The sequence below is a fragment of the Phaethon aethereus genome (assembly GCF_964289735.1).
Source record: "Phaethon aethereus genome assembly, chromosome: 11".
Lineage (NCBI taxonomy): Eukaryota > Metazoa > Chordata > Aves > Phaethontiformes > Phaethontidae > Phaethon > Phaethon aethereus.
In genome coordinates this window covers 8,850,354-8,876,128 of record NC_138587.1, presented here as the reverse complement: position 1 = coordinate 8,876,128, position 25,775 = coordinate 8,850,354, and the positions used below count along the sequence as shown (strand labels likewise).

At 47.4% G+C, this 25,775-nt stretch overlaps 1 protein-coding gene across 1 annotated transcript in view; it reads left to right on the top strand.

Annotated features, from left to right (window-relative positions):
• Window positions 1–996: 996 nt before the first annotated feature.
• Window positions 997–25,775, top strand: part of SYNPR (synaptoporin) — a gene marked incomplete at both ends in the record, with an annotated part of 111,294 nt that continues 86,515 nt past the window's right edge. The window contains 4 exon segments of the mRNA XM_082004579.1: window positions 997–1,034; window positions 4,719–4,874; window positions 4,876–4,918; window positions 4,999–5,064. Of these exon segments, the coding sequence (XP_081860705.1) occupies window positions 997–1,034; window positions 4,719–4,874; window positions 4,876–4,918; window positions 4,999–5,064 (303 nt within the window).

Sequence of the window (25,775 nt, the reverse complement as noted above, 5' to 3'; positions counted from 1 at the left end):
TTGACTTGTAGACATGATACTTTTTGGTCAACATCAGCTGTGCAGCCAAACAGCCGGCTGCTTGCCTTAATCACCGAACCTTTAAAAAGTGCTCCATGATTATTTTCATACTGTACTCTGAAAACGACCCCGCTTAAAGAAATTGTGCATGTTGCTAGAAAAACAAATGCTGATTCAGCAAAGCTCCTTTTAAAAATACTGTTGTACCTTTAGTTTAATAATGAGCTATGGCCTCACTGCTCTAATGATTTGAATCCTGAAAATTTTTTGTTATTTATCTGTCACCATATTGAGGCATGTCTTTTTTCCAAGCTATTTTGCTTTGAAACCAGCACACATGGATTTCTCTATCCAGACTTTTTTCAGCTTCTGGAGGTGGAATATTCTACAATACTGCGGCATTTTAGTTTATTGACTTTAGCATGTGGCAGAGGGGGGTGATATCCTCATTTGGCCCTATTGTCTGGGCACAAAGAAATTTAGGAAATGGGGTTCCTTGGGAAATGAGGTTTGTTAAGGATCATTTATAGGCAGGGGTGCAAACCTAGAATTTGAAAATGGAACGAGGAGGGGAGGCCCATGGGCACTGGAAAGCGTGGTACAGGAGTTGGCTGGACCTAATGGGCAGAAACTGGCCTCTCCCACAGATCCCCATGTGTAGTCCCTGCTCACGTGGAAGGCAATTCTTGGCTATCCCAAGGTCTCATATTTTGTTGCTTATCTGTTAAATTTTGGAGTCAAGACATCAAAAAAATGAAGCCAAGCCATGAAATGACTGGCAATTGGCATTGGGATGGGAAAGTAAACTTCCTGTGCTGGGAAAAGGTTAAAAGCTCCTTGGGGCAGAATACAGCCCCAGGGGAAAATATTGTAACCTAGTCAAAATGACTGGTAGCTTTAAAAACAACAGAAAGATCCAAGAGATGGCACCAAGCTCTCCCCTTTCCGGGGATAATGTATTGCGAACAAATTTGATGGAGACCCCGAGAGGATGAAATGACCCTCGACAGTGTGGATCTTGAGAAGACTGACAGGTAGAGTGTGAGACTGAGGCCTGGCTGGAGCTGGGAAATCTGGTGTGCTAAGCGCCATATGGTCGTCCTAGCACGTCTGCGAGACCTTATTTCTGCACCCAACTGCTCACAAAAAAATAGCGCTGGTGCTATCACCAGTTGCCTTAAACTCGCTTCAGACCGGGTGACCCCACCGTCTGGTCCTCGCTGCTGCAGCCTGGATGACCCACGGGTCGTAAGCTTTGTGCTCTGCCACATGCAAGGAGAAATGCATTTTCAGTTATTTGCTTTTGTAGGTGCAGATGCCTATATCTGTATGTCAGTATAGCTGGTTTACATTGAATGTCCGGTCTAGCAGAAGAAGAGATCAGTCCTTACCGTTTCCCTGTCAGCAGATGGAAGTAAGATTTAAACCAAAGACGTCCCAAGCAAAGACAAATCCCCGCTCTCCTCTTTCAGCCCCTCGAGGTCGGCACGGCTCTGCTTGCCGCAGCCCTGGGCAGGGGCAGCATCACTACCACCCCTGCAGTTAGTGTCCCCTTCTTGCAACGACCGTTCCTCCATTCCCACTGGGACAATTCGATCCTGAGCCATGTGCTTGCACCGGTCTGCTGCTTACATGGATCTGATGCTTTCCAGGCAGTGTGGTCTGCAGTCCGTGGGTGTGGAGCGAAAGGCTGAATTTAGTTGGCCTGTTGCTTGGAGGACCCAGCAGGAAATGACTTGCCAGAATACAGGTTCAGGCAGCTCGGAAGAAGTCTAACGTGTATCTTTTGGTAAAGCCCTGGGAGGAAACCTTTCCAAGGTAAGAGTGAGAGGTAGGCACCTCTTGATGCATTTCCTACTGATGTATAACATGTAACAGATGCAGTTCTTACACTTGCCGTTAATCAGGGAAGCTTCCTGCCCTCTGTACCCAAAGTAAAAATCAGGTGCTTCCTAGAAACAGGAAAGAAACCACTGCTTGTAGCTGGACAAGATGCTAATCCTGAATGAGGACTTTAGCTTTTAAACTTGCCCTATCAGGATTTGTGCCAATTAAATTTCTTCTTCTGAAGTGACGAGGGAAGAGTGCTAAAGCGACCGTGCCCTGTGGGGGACTTTGGCCCCCAGCAGTGACGTGGGATGGGCATTGTCGCTTCCCCTACAGCACCAGTGGGCCTCCCCAAGAGAAGGAAAGGGCAGGAGGCTTCTGTCTTTAGGGAGTACATTCAGTGTGAGGTCCTGTCCCTGTGAAACACTTTGGGTCTCTCCAGGCTATTTTTCGTTCACGGAGATTTGTAGTTGCACCTCTGTGGCATTCATTGATTAATGCACGTCAAGCACAGTCATCCAGGTGTAAGAACAGTGAACACGATTTAGTATCTTGGTGTATAGCTTCTTGCTGTTTTTTCAGTAATTGCAGACATATCATCTCTGCTAGTTTGAACATACGTTTCACAGTGTGTTTTATCATATAGTATCAGAAAAGTGTGGATCTTTAATGTCATTTGCAGAGCAAGTCTCAGGAACTGGGAAGGAGATGCTCTTACTTCTAAGCTAACTGGGACCGCGTGTAAAGAGAGCAGCTGTGAAACCAGAGACTCTCTGCCATATTGAAGTACAAATGCTAATAGCCATCTGGAAGACTTAATGGCTGGAAGAGGCACCTTATAGTCACTATAGAGTGACTATAAAATCAGGTTGCTGCCATGGTTCTGCAAGGATTTCCAGCCAAAGAGGGAGCTGAGGTGGGGATGGCCAAGCACCTAAAGGCACCAAGCCAAAACACAGCTGGGACAGTAGAAAGGGAATGGAAAACACAGCATGAGGGAGCTCCTGTAGCCGCAGCAAGCCCGAGTGTGCTGAGCTAGCGCAGCAGGGAAACCAGCCCAGCCTTCAAGAGGGCCCAGCCTGTCAGTCATGAATTAGGCTTCCAGTTCTCCATGGCAGTCAACAGAGATTGGGCATATGGTTTTTTTCCAGAATATACTATCAATGAAATTAAGGAAAAAAGATTCTCTACATCTTTCCGGTTTATGCCTTTACTAAATGTTTCAGTATTTTTTTTTTTAATCTCTCAGGAGGCTTATGAACTGCTTCAATATATCCACAGCTGTAGGTCCTTCCATGAAAGAAACCTATTAAAGGAAAGGGCACATGAGAGTCACAGTAAACCGCAAGCAATCAAGCTTCCCACAGCCAAGAATTTTGGTGGTTACTTGTGCTGGCGCAAACGAACTACGGCCAATATTGGATGTCAGAGCTGGAAACCTCTGCAGAAGAGAGCATGGTTACCCAGCTCTTCTTGGAGACTGAACTAATTTCTTCTTCAAATGTGAGAGCTGAAGGCAAGTGGCTCACAGTGCCCTGCAGCTCTGCATCAGTGGGGGAAGTGGTGGCTGAAAGTCAGAGGGCAAATTTTGTTTCACTGCCTGTTTGTGCCTTTTGGAGACTTAGGGATGCTCTGGCCCTTATGCATCTGTGGTGGGACTCTGCCTCCCACGGTGCTAGGCCACCAGCAGGCAGTTACTGGAATTGCTGAGAAGTGTTTTGTATTTCCTAGAGGATGTTATTTAAATAAAAATGCTTACTTGTTAACATTTTGTAGTTCTCAATTTTTCTTTCTTGTTTTTTCTCCTAGGGCAGAAAAGAGGGCACAAAATACACCAACTGTTTTTTTTCTTTTTCTTGAAAAAATGATATGTAATTGTAATTCTGACCTCAAAGCTCATAGGTGAAAAAATGTTATTTAAAAAAATAGAACCGGACCCAGTTCTGTTGCTACTGCAGACTTCAGCTGGGTTTACAGATCTATGACTTTGACACAAAATCCTCTGCCTCAATTTCCAATTAAACCTTCAAAAATTCATTCCCCCCCCCATGCATCTTGTTTACTCCATGAATACATTTGGATATTTTTTTTTTTAATAGAGCTTTAGTCTGGGCGAAACTAATTGACTTATTAAACTTTTGCAGATGGATGATTCCTTACAGGGCATAAAATCTTCAGGTATTTTTTAGGCAGATATCGCAGTCTCTGACCTACTTAGCGCCCAAATCCCGTTGAGCACTCGGTGGCCTTCTGGTGGCACAACTAGTTGTCAGCGTGGCAGTTAAGTGAACGTGTAAATGTTTGCAGAATCAGGGCCTAAATCTAGTTGCTGGGTATGTGCTGTTAAATAAGGTGATGGGTTTGTGCCCTCGGCACTTTCCTGAGCCTTTGCTGGGGCAGAACCTGGCTCCATCACTAAAATTTCATGCCACAGGGAGGTGGAAACGCCGCCAGTGAGCAAGGGCAGCACAAGCAGGGACGGGCACAGGGAACCGCTGCTCCCGCCAGGCTGTGTCACCCCGGGTATATTGTAATTATTAAGACTATGTTGGGAAACGAGGCCAGGACAAGGGCAAGACAGAAAATGCAGTTCTGCTGTCAAGGAAATGCTACAAAGGCAGGAGGGAGGCAGCGCCCAGAGAGCAGGCTGGCCCCACTCCGCGGGGGCCGGGAGGGCGAGGGGGGGAAGGGGGACGCGGTGGGGAGCGCTGCCACTCCCAAAATATTGGGGGTTTCTTTGCAGGGGGGGCGGTTTGCTCGCTTCTTTTTTTTGTTTGATTTGTTTTTCTTTCCCCGACGTCTTCCTTTTCCTTTCTGCTCCGAAAAAAAATTTTTAAAAATGAATAATCATTTTTAAAAGTGGCGGAGTGACCGGGGAGGGGGGTGAGCAGCGCTAGGGCAGCGGGCGGGGGCCGGAGCGCTGCGCGGGCGCGGGGCGGCTCCGCGGGGCGGTGCGGGGGGCGCGGGGCCCCGCCCGGCTGCCCCGCCCGGCGTGCGCGGGGGCAGCGCCGCGCATCCCCGCGCATCCCCGGCTGGCGGGCGGCTCCGCTCGGCTCCGCGGGGCTGCGGCGCCATGGAGGCGGTGGACCAGGTACGCGGAGCCCCGCGGGCGGGCGCGGGGGAGGGGAGCGCGGAGCGGGTGCGGTGCTGACTGCCTCTCTCTGCTCGCAGCTCGCCTCCGCGGGCACTTTCCGCGTGGTGAAGGAGCCGCTGGCCTTCCTCAGGGTGCTCGAGTGGGTGAGTCCTGGGGGGGTCCGGCCGCGGGTGGGCTTGGGAGGAGGGGGGGGCTGTCCTCAAAGTGGGCGCACGGCGCTGCGCCCCGCGGAACGGGCTGGGGCCGGGGCCCGTCGTCCTACGGCGATGTGGCTGGCGGGGCGGGCTGGGTTTGTGTGTGCCCCCCCCACCTTGTGCTGGATGTAAACGAATTTTTTTTTTTAAAAAAACGGGGGAGAAAACCCAACAACAACAACAACAAACAATCCTCGCTATGCATTTAGCAAACTTGTCTCTGGGCCGAGCGGGGCAGGAGGCAGATAATTGGTTTGCGGAGCAATGTCGCTGCGCGTCGTGCTGATGCTCATTCGTAGTGAAGTCTGCAGGTCAAGTGACATTCATCGCCAGTAGGTCTGCGGGAGGAGAGAGCCTCTCTGAACGGAAAGTTCAGAACATGTCATGGAGGATTAATCACATTCCCCTAACGCCGGCTGGCTGGGGAATTATGTAAGACGCGTATTTTGGGGGGTGCGTCCGCATGCGTGTGCGTTTACCCACATGTTTGCACCCGCCACGCACAGCCCGGCCGTGGGGCGTTCACCAGGGGGTGTTCTGGCGTGCCGGGGGCAGCTGCTCACCCCACACCCGGTCCCTGCCCGCAGTCAGCAGCTCCCCTTCCCCTGGGCACCTTGAAACACCAGGTCCCCCAGAGCTGGGTGATGGGGATGTGGTGCTGCCACAGGCTTGGGGCGAGGTGGCCCCACAGCGGGGTCCCTGCATGCGGAGGATGGACAAGGTCCCTTGCGTTCCTCGCCCGGAGCTCCTGCAAACCCACTCGGTGCTGCTGCTGTTACCTGGAGGAGAAGTCTGGACACTGGTCTGGGGGTGCTTCAACCATCCTGCAGCGCTCGCCGCGGAGCAGAAGAATGGGGAGCAAAGCTGCTTCTATGGCAAATAGCTGCTGGGAGTGTGATCTTTTGACTATATCTGTCCAGCGAAGCTATGTCTGGTGATGGCTGGGAAGTGAGCTCCTCCGGGAAGGGCTCTGGGCTGGGGGGTGTGGGCTGCACCCTTTGAGGAAAGTGTCCCCCGCAGTGCATTGGCATCCTTGGGACAGCAAGTGGGACCTCTTTTCTCTTGGCAGTTTCCTGGGTCTGTAACTTCTTCCAGCAGCCCCATACAAAAGCTGCCTTTGTCATGGTTGAAAGCCACATGTGGAGCTCTTCTGGCTGCTCTGTCTGCACGCTGCTTGGTTGTGTGTATATCTAAACGCACGTGCGGCTGTATGTGAACGGAGCTCTTCTGGCGCGGCTGTGGTGCATCAGTCCTTGGCAATAAGGGAATGCGGGAGAAGGATGCAGAGTGTGTTAACGTTTAAGATGGTGTGAGAAATTACTTTTTCCCCTTCTGGCATGTATGTGTCAGTCAAATTAAGCACACTTAAGTGTATGTTAGAGTGTGGAATTTTTAAATGTATATTCTTAAATATACCTGAAAGGCTTTTTGGATTACCCAAATTCCAGCTCTATTCACTTCATCTTGTTGCTCCCATCTTCCTTCTCCTCTCACCATGCCTACTAACTGCTGTCCACCTTTCACTACCATCTACTGGTCTCAAGTGTCCGTCTCTCCCTCAGACTCCTATTACCAGCCTAATTATGATATTAAACTTTAAAAAAAGACCAAATGCTCCAGCTGATTCTGCAGCCGCTTCCACTTTCCCCATTGGCATCGCAGCCATCAGCGCGCTTGATCAGAACAGGCGAATTACACCACTAATTGTGGGATTTACAGCTGTTTCATTTCAGGTGTTAAATGATGTGTGAGAGTGGGGGGGTTTTTTATGCAAAAAGTCCTGGTGACGATGGAATTTATTAAACCTGCTCTTGTTAATGCTGATGAGTTTTTTCAGAGCATTACAGTCATCACCTGTCAGAGGGTGTGGCTGGTGTCATGTGGAGTGATGTCATAGCTGAAGCGTAACTCCCAGTTTTACAGAGTTTTGGGAATGGGGAAAGCAAGTGCGAGTAATTTTAATGTTGCCACCTTTGGGCTTATTTGTCATCTAAAAGGGAGGTGTTAACTTCTGCTTTTGGAAAACTTACTTTTTTTTAATGCATTTTTCCTAGAAAGTCAAGTTTTGGATTTCTAGTGTGAAAAGCAACCAGGTAGGGCACAGAGGTGGGGAAAGCCCTTCTGCAACCTAAGAGGGGTAAAACTGGTGTTTCTGCCCTGTTGTTTGTGTACTGTAGCCCATGTGCTGCTACTCATGGCACCTCTTAACACCTCCCACTTGAGTCCTAGATTGCATCTGCAAGGAAATGAAGTTCACAGCCTAGCTGGCAACGCAGCGATTCTGGGCGTTGGGTGGCTCTGGGGCTTGAGGGGAGGCTTTGTGGAGATGGAACGGACTGAAAATGGTCTCAGCGGGTCCAGGCAGTCCAGCCTTGAATTTGCACTCTCATCTTTTGGGCAATTTGGGTAGGCCCATGGTTCAGGGGTTGGCATGACTATATTAATAAACCTCCTGTACAACGGTGCTGCTGAAATCTGTGTATTAACGAGCGCAAACATTGGCAAGTCTGGAGGCGACTGGGGTGGCCATAGGTTTCCCAGGCGTGCTCCTGTGACTGTTGCAGAAGCAATCTCTAGGTGTGCAAATTCCAGCTTGCCCATACTCTGGCTCAGACATGGACCTCTGTCCCGAGGGACAGGGACTTTATCTGACCTTCTTCAATCTTCTACTTCGACTATCACCTAACACCCAGAGAGAAGATGCTGAGATAAGACCGATTCTTCTGAATATTCGCAGCACTGTAATATATTTTCATTTGTATTTCTCATGTACTTTGTAATCTTGTTTTCAGCCAAGAAATTGCATCTAGAAGCCATTAAGAGACTCTGTTGGCTGAGGCCCAAGAAAGTTTGAGGGAGAGGAGGAAAAAAAAAAAAGTTACTTTTTGCAATTGAGCAAGAGTTGCATTTTTTGAACTCGACCTTGGTAATAGATTGTGTACTTACAGTATGTGGATCACAAATCTGGGCTTGGAAAACTGTTCACAGCTGAACGAGGGAGGCCCTGGGTGTTTCCAGCTTTGAGTCAACTCTTGCTTCATGGCATGTGCTGGGGGCAGGGAAAAGCTGTTTTAAAGCCGTATATGTTGTCGCTCCTCTTTATTCCCTTGACCGTTACTCCCCAAATCTTTGCATGAGAAGAGGGTGTCCTTCTGAAGCTTATTCGTCGTGATAATCTACCGTGGCACTACAACCAGTCGCGATGTCACAAACACTAGTACGACTTCACTTGAGAAATGACTGTCCTATTCCTGACAATAATGAAGAAGGAAAGATGAAAGAGAAGAAACATTTTCGTTCATCTCCTGGATTAATTTCAGTCCTGTGGATCTTTGGATGTGTTTAAGCCTGCTTTTATTGGGGTCTGCAAAAAGTAAGCAAATCAAGGAAGTTTGTCAGTTGAGGTCTGTTTTGCAGCCGTTGCCTCCCTGGAGCCCCACAAAAGCAAATCAAGTGAAAAGCAGGGCTCAGCGGAGCAGCACAATGTGTGTATGAACTGCCTGATGTATAATCAGGTGGTTTCCTGCAAAAATATTTTAGTAAAAATGGAAACTTTGTATCACTAGGCTGGGGTTTTTAATTACTTGTGCTGCTTCCTGGCAGTGATTTACCACAAACAACTGTCTTCCTGCAGACCCAAAGCAACCTGACGTTCGTCCAGTTCCCATCTAAATTAACAGAAGCTGCAGCAGTACTGCCCGTAACACCTTTGCCTGTAAACCCTGATAAATAGCAGAGATGCAGAACCTGCGCTGTTTTGCGAGCTGGGAGGTGCTGTGATTGCCTTGCTGATATCTGCGGGTGGTTGTTTCAAAATACCGTGCAACAAGCTCCCTGCTCCGGCAGCTTGCAGCCGTGTCCCGGCTGCTATGGACACAGCAGAGGGAGTATTTTGGGCGCAAAGACCGTGCAAGTTGCTCTGTCTAAGCCGGCGCTGCTTGTGTCAGGGCAGATGTGAGTCATTTATGTTGCAGAACAAATCTTCTGGATACTGGGGCTTTTCTTGATAGGACGACTTGGATGTGGACATTAGGATATTCAATGAACCCAAATGTGTCTGAGGAGTTGTTTTAATTCTTGCCTTTGTGCAGAGAAAAGTACATTCCAGGCCTTGCATGACTGCAGATCATCACTGCTCGTGAGCATCGTCATGGGATGTGCCAAAGATTTTCAAAGCAGCCCAGGGCATTTGGACAACAAATCCCCATTCATCCCTGGTGAAAATTGGACAAAGGAATTGCAAGGCGATTTCAAAAATATGTGTGTACATGGACCAAGCGACCCTTGCTTTGCTTCCTTGCCTTCACAGTATGATCATTTGACTTGTGAGCCAGGAAAAAGGCCAGGCTGTTGCCAGCCTGGCAAGAGTCAAGCTTGCTTTAATTGCTTAGCTTCTGAAAGGGTTAGCAACCTTTGCCTTGCTAGCAGATGTGTATTTGGAAGGCAAAGGGAATCTAAATCCTGAAAGACTGATAATAAGTCTTGTCTTTTGTCCTGATGCTGATTGCTCATCTGGCCATGGAGCGCTTTTGTTGGATTATATTTGCATGCATATGAATGGACATAAGTAGCTGCATGCTTTCAAGTGTGTCCTAGAAAAGCCTGGATATCTTGAGATGCTGAAAATAAACGGAAAAAAATGAAGAAGGTAATTCTTGCATGAGGCATGTGTGATTAGTAGTTTGCCCTGTATTGTGTATTATGGGCCTGAGATATTTTATAGTTACTTGAGACTCTTAGTCACATTTGCTTGCACTCATTTGTTTTTTGCTTAACCAGAAGGCTGCTGTCTACTCTGGGATGGGCAGAAACTTTAGGTGATGGAGCAGGGTAACCTTGCTGAAGCATAGTGCTCCTCGTGGTTGCAGGGCTGGAACAGTTGAGTGTTTGATCTTCTCTACCCTCATGTTGAAAGAAAAGCCTTAATAAAAAGAATATTTCTTGCTGCCTGCTGATGTTGCTTATGCAATGCCAGGATCAGATGGTGCATTCAGTGCTGGGTCCATCCATCTTGATGTGTAAGATACACAAACACATGTAAAAAATGTATTGTCAGTTTTTTTGATGTCTGCCTTGGGACGTAGGTACCTAGCTGTTCTTGAAAACCTGGTCTCAGTTACTACCTCAAAGGTCATGTATTTGTAGTGTCAGGTCAATATAACGTGCCACTTAATCAAAAAATGTAAATCCATTTCTATGGTATTTTAATATTAGAAAGGTAATTATGGTGTAACTAACCCTTCCCTGTAAGCTGTGATTAATTGGATGATTTCTTATAGGCAGCTTAGCGTAATGCATGCAAGATATGCTGCAGCTCTCTACAGGCAAAAATCGCCAGAGTGAAACCACGGGATGTGAGCGTCCCCAGAGCCCCAAGCCCTGCGAACGGGCTTTGTCGGTCCTTGGCATTGGACTTACAACTCCTGAACACCTATTCCGGGCATCAGTAATCTGCAGGCAGGGAACGGTGTTGGACAAGTTATTTCTGTTAGGAAGAACCGGGAGGTGGATTTTGCTGTTGGACATCAGGCTCTGTTGTGTGTGATAGGAAAGATCTGAAAAGTTTTTGTAGTCTTGCCAAAGACAGATGGGAAAGCCCCGTGCCATGCTGTCAGTGAGGCTGGGGTAGAGGCAGCTGAAGCAGGAACAGTGCTTACGTGGTATTTTACCTTGTGGTCTTTGAGTCTCAACTTCTGGGAGTCTTGTGATTCTGAAACCTTTGACTTTGATAAACCATATGCTTTTAGATCAGTGTAGCAGAAGAAGGATGGAAGCTCTAAAGACTGAAAACCCAGAAGACCGGTGAAAGAGTGGAAAATCTGTTTGGTGATCCCATATTTTTATGCAGGCTGCAGAGAGCTGGCTGTTCTGCACGCTCTTCACATGCATGTTTATCTGTGTGCATATCTTGTTGGAAACTGAGAACCGTGCTAATCTTGTCCCATTGGAAAGTTGCTGTTAAAACGGTAAAAATGCTGGTACAGACAAAGAGAGAAGGAGAAAACGTCAGTAATGCCTGACCACGTTGCAAATAAATGACATCTTTCATCTGGAAAGTGCCTACCATTTTCCACTTAGGCTCACGTGATTGTGGAAGAGTTGATTTTAAAAGGTCACCTAACAATTCATTTAAATCCTGATGATTCTTGGCAGCCCAGAGTGGGACCTAGTATAAAAGAGTTCGTGTAGGATTAGCACATACGGTTGAGATCCAGTGCTCCAGGAGGCAGGAGTTCTTGGAGTTATGTGCTGCTTTCATGGAGATCCCTGGGTGAAACTGGTAAAATCGCTTCATGGGAAGCCACCTTCTCGATGGTAGAATCTGCTGGTGTTATCCGAGCATGGCTGTTCGAAGCATCAGGAGTAGAAGATGAGGAGAAAGACTCATTAATGCTAAATTTGATTATATATGCAAACCAGATTTCTGTGAAAGGAAGAACAAAAATGATCTGACTTTCAAACTAGCAAGATGTATGGAGATAGAGGGTTCTGCCATTAGACATACGCCGTTAAAGTCTCCTTGCCAATTTTTATGAGGGAGATGTTTCAGTCATCCCTCCCATAAATCAGCATCTGCATAATTGGAGCCCCGGGTAAAAGCCCTGCGTGTTGACATCTCTCGACTCGGACGTTGTGGTCGGGGGAGGACAGGCTTGGAGGTGCTCCTGGTAAAACCCTTTCATCACTTGGCTCCTATGGTCCCTGACTTAACCTGGACTCACGGCACTGCGCGTGATCCCAAGGGGCAGGAGACCTCCCGGTCGCTGGCTGAAGGCTGCGCTGCAGGAGAAGGGAGCTGCTCCGGGCTCGGGAGAAGGGGGAGGCGGAAAGCAGGTAACGCTGGGCTCTGAGCAGGGCTGGCGGTGGCAGGCGGAGTGCTCCCGCCGCACCTCTGCAAGCGCGGCTTTCGCCTCCGGCATCGAATAAGAGCGGTTAAGTGGCCTTATGGTCCTGGGGTGCAGTGTGGAAAATGGCGCTTGGCCGGCTGTCTGTCTGTCCAGCCTGGCAGCTGGCCAGAGGGGTCTTAATGGCTTTTACTCTCAGGAGGGATCTGCAATGCGCTGCGAAGAACAATACGGAAAGGAACACACGGTGTGGAGCTGCTGCTTTTAAGGTGTTTGTTCAAAGTGGCATATGTACTGCGAAGTGTGACATAGTTGCTAAGGTGACAGCTTGCTTGCTTTTTTGGCAAAAGCAAAAGAATACTGAATATAGACAAACTGTAGGCTTTTCCTTTGTTTAATTTGCATGGTTTTCATCTTCTGGCCATCATAGAGACTTCTCGGGTTTGTCTTTGGAAGCAGTGTTTTCCCATACTGAACACTTCACCCGGTGAGAAAACTTAATATTGCTCCCAGTTCTTAAGAAAATGCTTAAGTCACATAAAATTATGGGTGTTTCAATGATTATAATTGTAGATACAAATTATGGCATTAAAAGGGTTTGGTAATGGCATTCAGTCAGGTAAGGAAGTATTCTGTAAGAACCTTTTATATAAACACAAAATATTAGGTGTTGCCCCATTGGCAGCCTAGGCACGCAGGCACATCCATGGGCACGCAGCCCAGAAGACTTTTGCACGTACTGGTGGCATGCATTTGCAAACTGCTCAAACCCAAGCTGGAAGGCATGGAGAGGTGAGAACCTCTGCTGGTCAGGCTCAGAGGGTGGCTGTGGTGAGAGGAGCGAAGTCCAGGCAGGGCGTCTCTGCATCGGACAGCCCGGTTGCTGCCGTGGTTGAGTATTTTCATAATGCTGGTAGGGGAGAGGGATCAGCAGAGGATTAGCCTGATGTGGCCTCTCGAGTGAGGGAGTTTTCCAGATGAGCAGCCATCTGTGGCAAGACGCAGTGTTATGGTCCTCAGTGTGGAGAGGAAAGCAGGAAGGTCTAAAGAGCCTAATGCCAACTTTGGTCCTTGAAGCAGTGGGGTATGTGCATGATCCAGGAATACTCTCCTTTCTTGGCAATGTTCTAATGGATGGATAAATGTGTTTCTCTGAACAGGCTGTTCTGTCTGTGCCTTTTCCAAAATGCCTTAGCATCTGGGGACAAGGCTGTGTTAGAGGCTGAGCTCGTGCTGTGGGGAGCAGTAAGTGCTGCAGCCGGGAGCTCTGTGGGCTCCTGCTCCCGGGTAAGTGCTGGTACAGCCGCCCCAGCCCCAGTTCGGCGCTGCCATCGCGAGGCAGACGCTAGCACGGATATTTTCAGAGTGGTAAGAAATCATGACACCCCACACAGGAGGCTTTTGCTGAAGGACTGGCGATGTTTCTGCTAAGAAGACCCCAACAAGCATCCTAGGCACTGAGGTGTGCAGGGGGGAGGTAGTCTCCTGTTTCTCTGTGTTAAGGAAGCAGGAGAAAAAACTGTGGTGCAGGAAGATTTCAATAAAGTGTTATAAATTTTCAGATGGGAGGTGTAGAGTTCCAGACCCGCTGTCAGAAGTAAATCTGATTTGACTGTCTTGCAAAACTCCTGACCTCTCGACTTGATCTTTATTCCATGAGAAATACCAGAGCCTGCTTCAAACAGCCTGACTGAATATTAACTAGAAGTGCTCAAGAACCTGAAGTGTTGAGGGTGAAATTCTGCCCAGAAGATCTCTGAAAGAAATGCTACCTAACAGTGGCAAGATCATTGATACCTCAGGAAGTAATTTATAGCAACAGCTCTTCAGTAGCTCTTGGAATTTCAAAAAGAAGTTTGTTGTGTCTGTCCTCAGTCTTCACTTCGGATGTTGATGCTCTGCCTTCCTGTGTTATTTCTCAGGTGATGCAAATCCAAAGTATCATTGGCTTGCAATGGTAAGCCTCAGCCCAAACCCTTTGGCACTTGTGTGTTGGGTGCTTGTACTGGGGCCCCGTGTTTGACACTGCATTTGCCGATCTTCCTAATACTGGGTGAAAAGCCTCTGTGACACCCATAATACTATAGGAAGTAGTGAAATCTTCCTTGCCAGGTTCTCAAAAAACCAAGGAGACAACTGGCTTCTTGGTTCAGCCTCCCTGATGTGGGCCACATTATAGCCTATGGCTGCCTTCAGCATCCGGGTCAAAATGCCCCAGGATGCCAGGAAGTAACTTACAGTTATTTAAAGAGCAAACTTCAGCCTTGCTTGAAGTGTTTTCAGAATAATCTTTTCCCTGGCTGTGTGCTGGGGGTATACTCGAAGCAAAACAAAACGGGACAAGCCCCCCATGTGTGTACAAATTTAAAAGCACATAGATGCTTCCCCCTGCCACTGCTCAGGCAGAGGCTATGTTGCACGCAGAAAAGCACTGCTCTGCATCAGTGTTTTACCCCATTTAAAACAACCTTTGTTTGGAAAGAGTGGTGGTGCGGAGCGGTTGAACATGGCAAGGTCGCAGCTCCCTGCTGGGACTGTAAGGGAAAGTGATGCCCGTGGGTGTATATTGTGCCCAGCCTGGTGGGGCTAGTTTTGATACTGGCAATTGGCTTATTATTGCAGGACATGAGTATTGCAGTAATTATCCTTTGGAGTTGAGCAGTTTCTCCAAGTGCTTTTTTAGAGACTGTGCTTCAAAAGCAAAGCAAGTGTGGGATTCCCCCCACTGCCAAATCCAGCAGCCGATAAATCCGGCAGAGCTCTCCTGGTTGCCATCTCCAAGGGCAGTCAGCCTGCTGGAGTGGAATTAGGTCCCGGTTTGAAAGAACACGCCTGCCAAAAAATTAAACAATGGATGCCTTCCTGTTTAATTTTAACATTTTAATTAAATTCTTTGCTGCCGTATGCCTTTGATCTCAGCAAGCCGATATACATGGTGTCTGCTGTTGCGTCGTAGCAGCATTTTGTTCTAACCTTGCACGCAGACGCAAGGATGCATTTGAGTATGGATAAAAGCACAAAAGCTGCACGCTGCCAAGTACCGAGTGCATCGCAAACTGGCTTTTCCAACTGGTGACCAGCATGTGGACAGAGAGATTATTCATGAGTATGGCTCAATAGAGCTTCTTTCGGAACATATTCTCTCCCCATTTTTAATCTACTTCTGTGAATGATGCTGCAAAAAGAGTTTCTTTGGTGGAATTACTCATTGAGAGGGTTGAGGCCAGGAGATAAGATTTTGTTGCAAAACAGAATCAGTTTCAAGTGGGATAATTAATAAAGTTTGATCCCTCGGTCAGCGAGCAGAAGCAATGCTGTAGGGCTTTGGCTGGGCACGTCTATTGATTAGTCCCGGTTTGAGAGCGTTTGGCAGGCTGCTGGCTTTCTACGCAGCCCTGCGAAACGTGGGACCGAGCGGCATGTAGCCAAGCAGTCCCGCCGCAGCCGATTTCTGAATGTGTGGAGAAGTCTTTAAATAAAGACGTGGTTACGTATTTCCCCTGTGCTGTTGGTGGCTGGGCTTCGGTGTGACGGGAGGAGGTAAGCGAGCTGGGAGCGTGCGGTGCTTTCACGGCAAGGAAAGGTGTTAGAGTGAGCTCCCTCGTGTTTCAGAGCCTGGGGCAGGTGACTGACGGGTGTGCGAACTATTTGTGCTTTGAGATTCGGGCTGTGCCTAAAAGTCAGGGAAGTGTCCGTCACTGCCGCATCAAAAAGCGTTGTTGGCAGAACTGATTGGGAAAAAGGAATTTCATTTCCTTGGGGAAAGAATAATTTTTAATCTAAATTTACACTGGAAACTTGGGCATTCTGGTGAGATTGTGAATGAAGAAATATTTTTTTTCCAGTAACTACAGTATTTCAGCTCAAAATATTTCAGTAAAGAAACAGCGGTCAGGTCGTATTCTTTTTCTCCTCTCTGCAGCCCAGAGCATCCCCTTGCGATGCCCGAGGCTTGCTCCTCCTGGAGGAGTCGGGGATGGATCGCGTCAAGCGTGACCCTCCTGCGCATCGACGCGGTGTAGTCTGGCCGTGGAACCTGATCTACAGCACGAGGGGCCAACCCAAACTCCTTGGAGGCACAGCGTTAGTGTTCCCAGGGTAGATATCGCAAGCCCTTAGCGCTGGGACTTGCAAAGAAGAGTCAATGTTCTTGGCGGGAAGATGACAACTTTTTTGGAAAAAGGTGAACAAGAACAAAACGCAGAAAATGTCCTGGCGGAAATTCTTGATCTGACTTTTAAGGCGGCATGTGCATATTGGTGGTGTAGTCTACGTTTATATTGTCTGCCTAGCCCAATTTTTGTCAAATGTGGAGTTTCTCAGAGCTGCACCGCACAGTCCACGTCGCAGAGGGTCAGCGAGCCGCGCTCGTGAGCCTCCTTGTTTGGCTGCGCGGGCTGGGCGTGCTCCGGCTCCGCCGGGGCAGCCCGCGGCGGGCGGCTCTGCGGCGAGGGCGCCCGCGCCAGCCCCAAGCTGCGCCTGGCCAGACGGCGAGACCCGGGTGGGCGGCGGGAGCTGGCTTCGCGGCGCGCCGACGTACGCGGGGGACGCTGGGTGTGCCACGCGGCTGGAAGCCTCCTGCCACCGTGAGCACGTTACCGGCGCTTCCCGGGGCGGGACGATGCCATGAAAATGAGTGCGCGGCACTCCCCGCTGTGGGGACCAAGCGCTGTCACTGCTTTTTTTTTTTTTTCTTTTTTTCTTCTTCCCTTTTTTTCATTCCCTGCGTCATGGTTTTCACAGCAGAACGACAGCAACAGGAGACCGAGACGAGGCTCGGGTCTCATGGTAGAACCGATCCAGCACAGCTTGCATTGCTGAGGAGTGAAACAGAAAGGCTCTTTCTGCCATATAACTCACCATGGCATAGTTCACTCATTATTAAAAATAGTTTTCTGTCTTTTTGTTGATGTACTTATTAGTGCTGGCCACCCATGGGTGCAGTGTTGGTTGTTAATGCAGCCAAAGAGGTTCTGACAGCTAATAAATGTTTTTTAGTGCAGCTTAGTCCCTAAAAGTAGTGACTCAGCAATGATCAACCATCTCTCATGGGACGAACAGTTCCCAGCTATTCCCAACTTGCGGTGAAACCTGTGTGTCACTGGGGTGCCGGGAGGCAGGGCTCGAGTACCCCACACCTGTATGACTTCTGCACAGAGAGATTGCTGAGCATGTCCTGGGTGTTAGGACAAGAGTACTTTTGCTTGGTTTAAAAGATTTTTTTTTTTTTCCTGGGGATTTTTACATTCAACCCCGTGATGCGCTTTGGGATGCGTTCAGCTTTCTCTTCTGAATAGGGCTGCAGATGATGGAAATAAATTATCATAAATTAGAATAGATTGCACTCTTCAGCATCTCTACATCTGTCATTATGTTTCTCTAACAGTTCAGTTTAACATTTATACACACTCTGACAGCAGCTACTGGTGTGTACGCTATAAATATTGGCTTGGAGAAGACATTAATGGAGTTTAGGTAAACGTTAGATGCTGCTGAGATTCTGTTCCATATGGTGGTACGCAGCGAAATCGGATTCAACGTCCCACCTATAGCACTCATGTACTCCCTATACACCGGCCTCCTGGCATTTCATCAGCTTATTGCATCGCCGAGAAAGCGCGGGCGCCCTCAGAGAGGGAAGTGGGCTTCTTGCAGTCCACTCCAGTCTTTGCCACCTGCGTTTGTGACGTTTAAAGCCGACACGTAGCACGTACGGATGGGAAGGGACCAGGGAAAAGGGATGTCTCGCAGAAGCGGCCGTCAGGAACTGGGCGACTGGCTGCGGGAGCGCGCCGCTTTGAACGCGTGTCAAGAAAACCCATGGGGTTTTCTGGCCACCAAGATGCCGTTTCATTAGACAGAAACTGAGTAACGTGCATGTTGGTTGGTCGCTGTTGCTAAACCTGAAATTTGTGACTCTTAACCCCAGATGAAACTGTCACCGGAACCATGTGTGGAGACCATTGCTTCAGGGTTTGAGGAGTCTGGCTTGCATCCCGCGGACTCGCAGGAGGACAAATAGCTGAGACCACAACGGCAAGAGCCAGGGAGAAATATGTTCTGGTCCCTCTGGTGTTCCTTGCCATCGTTCAACAGAATTTGGGTATCTCCCACAAGTCTTTTGGTTTGTTTGGGTGGGGTTTTCTTGATTTTGCTAATTTGCAACACCTTGATTAGAGTAGCCTGATGATGCGGCTGTCTCCTCTGCAGCATTTCTCTGATTTACCCCAGTTTCAAGCTAGCGGGAGGGTCAGAAGTGTGTTGTCCGGCTCGGCACTGCAGAGGGACGGTTGGGGTGGAGCAGCCGGGCAGCCCAGCCTCTGCGCCTGATGTGGGGCTCTGGGAGACATCTGGCTCGTGCTGGCCCCGGGGCACATCTGCTGCGGAGAGGAGCACGGCTGTTGCGTTTGCCCCTGTGTAATGCAATGTAAGTAGTGACGTCACTGTAATGTACAAACTGGCTCAAAGCAGGGCAATCCGAAGAGAAAGTGCTCTTCACACCGTAAATTGCTAAAGGTCTTTATGATGCCAGTGAATTAAAAATCCGAGAAGAAAAAACCCTCCAGTGGTATGAGTTCAAGATGCATCTTTTAAAAGCTGCTGGTGGGGAGGGGAAGAGATAACTTATCTGAATGGAAATGGATTTAAACTCTGTATCTTGTACAGTTCTGGGTTACTGCAAAGAAAACAGTGTATTCCTTGTCACTTAGAGAGCTGGAGAAATTTTTGTATAGACTGAATGGGTTTCTATGATAACGTTACCCCTTTTGAGCTGAATCGTTAGCCAAATTTTCAGTCCTTTGCAGGTTATTTCTTTTAAAGGAAGAAGTTGTTTCAGACGTTTTGGTGATGCACTCAAGTTTATTCGCACTGGCAGTACGGAGGAGCCTGGTGTGCTCCTGTGTCCAGTGAAGGACACTGCATCCGCAGCCTCCTTCCCCCGGGCTGGGAAGAAAGCCCTCTCCTACCTTTTCTCAAGTTTCCAGGTTTTATCGTTGTTCTGACTGTTTGTGCCATTCTTCTGCCTCAACTTTCCTCTTCTTTTTGGCTCCTGCAGAAAAAATGTTTTGCAAAATCCTTCCGCCCAGAGCAAGATCTTTCTCGTGATTTTCCTTCAAACAGCTAGTTGTGTCTGTCTGAGCTTGGGGCTGGCATTTATGTCTCTTGAATGATGCTATAAAGGAAGCAAACTGTATTTAAAGAAAGGCAACATTTATATTAGCCTGATGTTAAAGACATTTTAGCCCAACCAACAAGATCTCATGGTGAGCCTTGCTCCAGCAAGGAACTCTTCAGCCTTCTTCAAGCTGAAAGAAGCTGGACTCCGGGGAGCAGTTTCAACGATAAAAGAGTTTTGATGCTTTTATTTGTTGTATTTCTTTTCTGCATCTTTTGGCTCTTTGAGGCCTGGACATTTCAGACCTGGACACTCTGGGTGGAGCCCCTACCACGTAGCCATGACAGACATGGGCTTCTCTGTGATGCCCTCACGTGAGCACGCTGAATTTGAGAAGGGATGTGCAGCGCGAGGAAATTCATGTAAACAATCTGCATTGGGTCACTCGTCATAAGAATATCTCCTTGAATTTTTTATTTAATTAATTGCATTTCTTTTAATTTAGCTCTGATTTAGACTGTAAAGATACTTTTGGGTGGAGGGGAGAAAAACGGGCTCTTATTCTAGGTGGGTTTTTCGGCTTGTTTTCAATATACGTGATGTTCTCATAGGAAATGGGTCTAGGTACTTCTTTTTCATTAAACCTGCCAGGTTTTAGCTTTCTCATATGACTGATGTCCATAAATCCCAAAGCTATTTCTTTTAGCCTTTCTGTTCCCATAGTAAACCTGGAGATGACCCATTCCCGGTTCCTACTATCACCTGTACCTGGCTGAAAGGCCCTTCAGGGTAGGACGGGAGAAAAGTCACACTTTTTGCACTCCAATCAGTGCTGGATCTTGGAGTTTAAAAATATCACAAGTGAAAAACATGGATGTGAGTCATACAGAAAACACCCTTCATTTCTAAGGGAATATAAATATCAGAGAAACACATTTTTCAGATGTTTCCTCCTCCTGAGAGGTAGCCACATCTAAGATTTCTGTTTGAAGTATTCAGTCATAAACATTGGTCCCCTGCTGTCAGAGTGACCACTGGATGCAGGATATACCTGTTAAATATTAATAGCTAATACTGTGCCAGAGCTACATCAGTCACGAGGGTCCGCGTGAGCTTTGCGTGAAGGGAAGAGGCAGAGAAGGCTGTGACTTCATTTCTTGGATCAAGATGCTCCAGCAAATCACAGTCTCCTTGCTCCTGGAAAGTTTTGTGCTCACTTTGGACCTAAATGCTCATCCACACCCATCTGGTGTCATATTCCAGGACAGCATGTCTCCATGCTTTTGAGGGAGTGAGGTCTTTCCAGTCATCCCCTCTGCCCCTCAGCAGCTGGCAAACTATAATTTTGTATCAGCTGGGCTTAGAGGTATTTTTGAAGCAAGCATGTGTTAAAATGCATATGCATTTCCCTGTGTTTTTACAAGATTAATATTTTAAAGGCTATTTAATGCAAAGTTGCTGAAAATTATTTAAATCTGAGACATGCTGGTGAGATCAGAGAACTCTTATCAACTGTTGAATTAGTAATGTTGAATTAGACATGGCAAAATCCTTTTCAGTTTAAGTGGCTTTTCTCAGAACTTTTTACATGTTTAGTATCTTCATTCATCCTTCTAATACTCATAACAGTTTTGGCTGTCCCTGAGTATCCGTGCAGGTGTGCACAATGCATACCGTTCGGGCTCTGATCCATTTAGCCATGCTGTACTTCCCTGAGGACCATCAGGGAGCCCCAAATCCACTTCTTGGGGGTATATTTTCCTCCTGTGGACACAATGCAAAGATTGAGCCCTTCGTGGATAATTTCGTACTTGTATTTGAAAAACCTGGTTGTGCTGCTGTGTGAGAGGATGGACATCATGAGTGCTCTTCAGTGTAGATACTTCAGCATTATCTTCCAAGAATCTTAAACTTAAAAATTTGAACTGGAAATAACATTTGCATAATATTTTGCAAGAATGCTACCATGAGGCTCTGCAAGGGGAATTACAAATATTACAAATATTGCTTTTTTTCCTTCATAACTCTTGGAGGGGGTCAGCATCTCTCCAGTGCCCCTTGATAACAAGCTGCTGTGAGAGCTTAGCAGAGCAATGTGTGTCCTGGTCACACCAGATGGATCTCATTTGTGTTGCTGTTCATAGTCATGATAGGCAGCAAATGGAGTGGAGCCTGAGGCAGCACTTTGCTGCCTGAAGTTGGTGCCTGATGAATTACGGAGATAAATAAGGCGAGAGTCAGCCTTTGCTTTTCCCTTTGAGTGTGCACTAAGTGTTAGGTGGCCCGTGTTTGAAGAGACAACGTGAAATGAGCTTTCAAATATTTCCTTGAAGTTGTCTTAATTATTTCATTATAATAGTAAGGAACAAAGCAGAAGAATCAATACACCTAATTATTACTTCTAGATGCAAGAGAAATTAGCCGGTGAACTCTCCCTTCTCTGGGGAGGATTAATCTTCCTATGCTCTATTTCAAATGTCTTCCAGAAAAATGAAAGGCTTATCACCTAGGAAACACGCAGTCCTAATCGCCCAGGCCTGGCACTTGGATTTACAGGTAGTGAGGGGACTCTCAGTTGGTCTTCTGAAGCACAAAATTAGATTGTTTTGTTTGTGTTTAACCGTTGTAGTTGGAGTTTCGTAGCTGGGTGATTTAAATGACAAACACTAGCGGGGCATGCACCGCACATCATCCAGAGATGCCTTGGCTGGTTCTGGATGAGCTGGTGGACCTACTCGACACCAGCCAGTGCCATGTGGAGGGGATGGGTTAGATCCTAATGTGATGCTGTCAGTGGGGCAGTGCTAATTAGCTCAGCCTCTCAGCAACGAAGTGCTGTATTGATGAGTTTATAGAGTTTACAGAGCTATCTCATTTACCTTTGCACTCTACCATACAAACTTTTCTGATACCTATATGAGATTCCGAGAAGATACCGTTTTGCTGTGGCCTAGTGGCAAATAGCCACAAGAGGCTTACAAGTCATCCTGGTGGGACTTGATTCTTCACCCTTGAATTAGTCACTGAATTGAAATTACAGAAATTTTCCTGCATAGTAGGTTTAGTGTGGCAATATGTTTGGTTCTAGCTCCTTGCTGTTGACTTGGGCTAAGTCAATGATATCTCATGATATTTTCTGCTGGGTTGATTATAACAATTTCAATCTGTGACACAGATGTAAGATGATTTCAAATGGAGTGTTAAATGAATAAATTCATCTTTATATAAAATGTGTTTAACCCCCGCCCCCCATAAGGTCTCACTTTCTTTAGATTTTGTCGTTTGTTGTCATGTGTCATCCTGGTGGAAATCGAAGTCTGGAAGTACTAAGATGTGCTTCCCCAGAATATTACCACATTTTTGCACAGGCAGATCGTGCCCAGGAAGTGAAGGGTTAGGTTTAGTCCTTGCCTGCAAATCCACCTCACCATAAAGAAGACTCAGCAGCTAAAATATGAAGGCTAAATAAAAGAAAAAAAGAGCCATTTCTTTGCGTAACGCTGGGGAAATCAGCCTCACAGTTCCCAAACTGAGATGACAACTCGCTGTAGGGAAAACTTCAGTCCATCATTATTTTGCATTTTCGGGTTGCATTACTCATGGCAGTTCATTAATTAGTTTCTATTTTGCACTCTGCCTTAAAAGAAAAAGATTTCAACTCATTATATATCACCCTTGTACCTTTCTTTCCTTTCCAAATTACTCTTTGTATCATGGTCAGTTCCCATCTTTCTTGGCTGTCGATTAACTGGGTGACGCTGACTGGAGGGCATGGGATGGGCCACTGATGCACCACCTGATTATATGGTCATGGAAACCCCTGGAGGTAAGACCTCTGTTATCAAAATAAATTGGGATTTTCTGCCAACTAACGGTTCGCAAAGCTTGCACTACTCCTAGATTCTGCTGGGTGATGCACTGTGGAAGCCAATTAGCCTTTGCTGATAAGCTAGGCTTTGATTAAGCTTTTCCAGGCTTTCTGATCGCAAGAAACATATATTACTCATTGAACATGCAAATGCATTTGCAGTGTGTAATTACAAAATTTTCTAAAGGAGCGACCTATTTTAAACAGGCCTTTTGTTTCACTCTTATTCCTTCGTTGCGCTTACCAACTCAGTCAGTCTAATTCAGCAAACATAATTGACTGGTTTTAGGAGATGAAATATCCCGTTGTTGAATGTTTTATGCTTCAAATACCGAATATAATGAAGACCACTGCGGTGGGTACATAAGCTATCTGCAGGCACTCTGAAAGCCTTGCCCTTTGCAGCGAGCCTTTGGGAAGCAGTGGGCTGGCAATGCTGTCATCTGCAGCTTGAGCTAATTTAAAAGTGATCTTGTCCCAATAACGCTGAGAACAAACTCTTTTGCTGTAGCCATAGGCAGGGATAACTTACCCTGCTGAATGTGCAGCTCGTTGCACTTGATGGGAATTCATTTTATTGATCCAATTAGCTCCCGACCTGTTTACAGGGTGATTGTGGGTGAAACAATGTAATTAAACTTGATTATGGCTGTGCATCATTCCTTTAATCTCTGACACTCGGCATTTGGGTATTATGGCGTGCCTTCTCTAGCTGGTAATGGATTGTGAAGAGCATCATGGAGTTAACGTATTTTCACACTCCTTGGGAATGCATTTTCTGTGTTAGATTTTCATGTACCCTCTTAGACAGGTTTATTCTTCGCTGGGTGAGGAACGGGCTGGATGGCCGAGCCCAGAGAGTTGTGGTGAACGGCGTTAAATCCGGCTGGCGGCCGGTCACGAGTGGTGTTCCCCAGGGCTCGGTTCTGGGGCCGGTCTTGTTCAATATCTTTATTGATGATCTGGATGAGGGGATCGAGTGGTCCCTCAGTAAGTTTGCAGATGACACCAAGCTGGGTGGAAGTGTTGGTCTGCTGGAGGGTAGGAGGGCTCTGCAGAGGGATCTGGACAGGCTGGATCGATGGGCCGAGGTCAACCGTATGAGGTTTAATAAGGCCAAGTGCCAGGTCCTGCACTTCAGCCACAACAACCCCATGCAACGCTACAGGCTTGGGGAGGAGTGGCTGGAGAGCTGCCCGGCGGAAAGGGACCTGGGGGTGCTGGTTGACAGACGGCTGAACATGAGCCAGCAGTGTGCCCAGGTGGCCAAGAAGGCCAACAGCGTCCTGGCCTGTATCAGGAATAGTGTGGCCAGCAGGAGCAGGGAAGTGATTGTGCCCCTGTACTCGGCACTGGTGAGGCCGCACCTCGAATCCTGTGTTCAGTTTTGGGCCCCTCACTACAAGAAGGATGCTGAGGTGCTGGAGCGTGTCCAGAGAAGGGCAATGAAGCTGGTGAGGGGTCTGGAGCACAAGTCTTATGAGGAGCAGCTGAAGGAACTGGGGTTGTTTAGTCTGGAGAAGAGGAGGCTGAGGGGAGACCTTATCGCTCTCTACAACAGGGGATTGTGGGAGCAGCTGAAGGAACTGGGGTTGTTTAGTCTGGAGAAGAGGAGGCTGAGGGGAGACCTTATCGCTCTCTACAACAGGGGATTGTGGTGAGGTGGGTGTTGGTCTCTTCTCCCAAGTAACTAGTGATGGGATGAGAGGAAATGGCCTCAAGTTGCGCCAGGGGAGGTTTAAATTGGATATTAGGAAAAATTTCTTCACCAAGAGAGTGGTCAGGCATTGGAACAGGCTGCCCAGGGAGGTGGTGGAGTCACCATCTCTGGAAGTATTCAAAAAACATGTGATGTGGCACTTCGGGACATGGTGGTGCTGGATTAATGGTTGGACTTGATGATCTTGAAGGTCCTTTCCAACCTTTGTGATTCTGTGTTGTTAACGGAGTGACAGCATCGTGTTTCTTACCTGGTCATACACATTATCATAGCTCTAGTCACTTCATCTAAGAGATTGCGTGAGCTTGTGTATCTGTATCTATAACAGTATGATGCTGCTTTAGAAAAAACCCTAGGAAATGGAAATTTTTTTCCCAGGTCTAATTCATAGTTCTTGAGCGTAACAAAGGCATTCCTATAGCTAGATGGAATAAACACTTCCTATTTGTGGTGCCCTTAGTTTATTGCACGCTTAATAACATGGAAATCAGGTTTCCTATTCAGAGTTACATACTGTGGTACACGCGTGTGATCTAAGTTTGGCCTAGTTAGTGTTTTCTGATTGAAACGTCTTGCAAAATTCCCAAATCAGAGCAGAAGGAAGAAACACAGAGGTGGGCAGTGTAATGCCCCACCTGCCCTTTCCCCACCGTACGTCCCGTCTCCTGTGGCATGGCTATAGCCTCAGAGGTGAGTAATGGCAGGAACAGAGCCGCGCTATCCGCTGGGCCCATGTGCCCCATCTCGTGCACTTTCTCCCCCAAACTCCAAGTGCTGCCCCAACACCTGGGGTAGGGGTAATGCTCTGCCAGCGGTTGTCCCTGCCGTGGGGGACCGAATCTACTGCTGGTGCTACAGAGCCTCTGAGATGCTCTCCAGAGTCTATCAGCCTTGGCACTTTAGCAGATGCTTTTTATTTATTTATTTATTTATTGGGGGAGTGGGGAAAGGGAACCGAGGGTTTGACCCCTGGGTTATAAAACCCAAACCTGCTGCAGTAATCTTGTGTGTGGTACAAGTTTTGTCCCTTTTGCAGATTATGATTGATGATTTCAGTTTCCCATACCTTGGCACTGGAGCTGGTGGGTGCAGGAAATGCTTGATATGAAG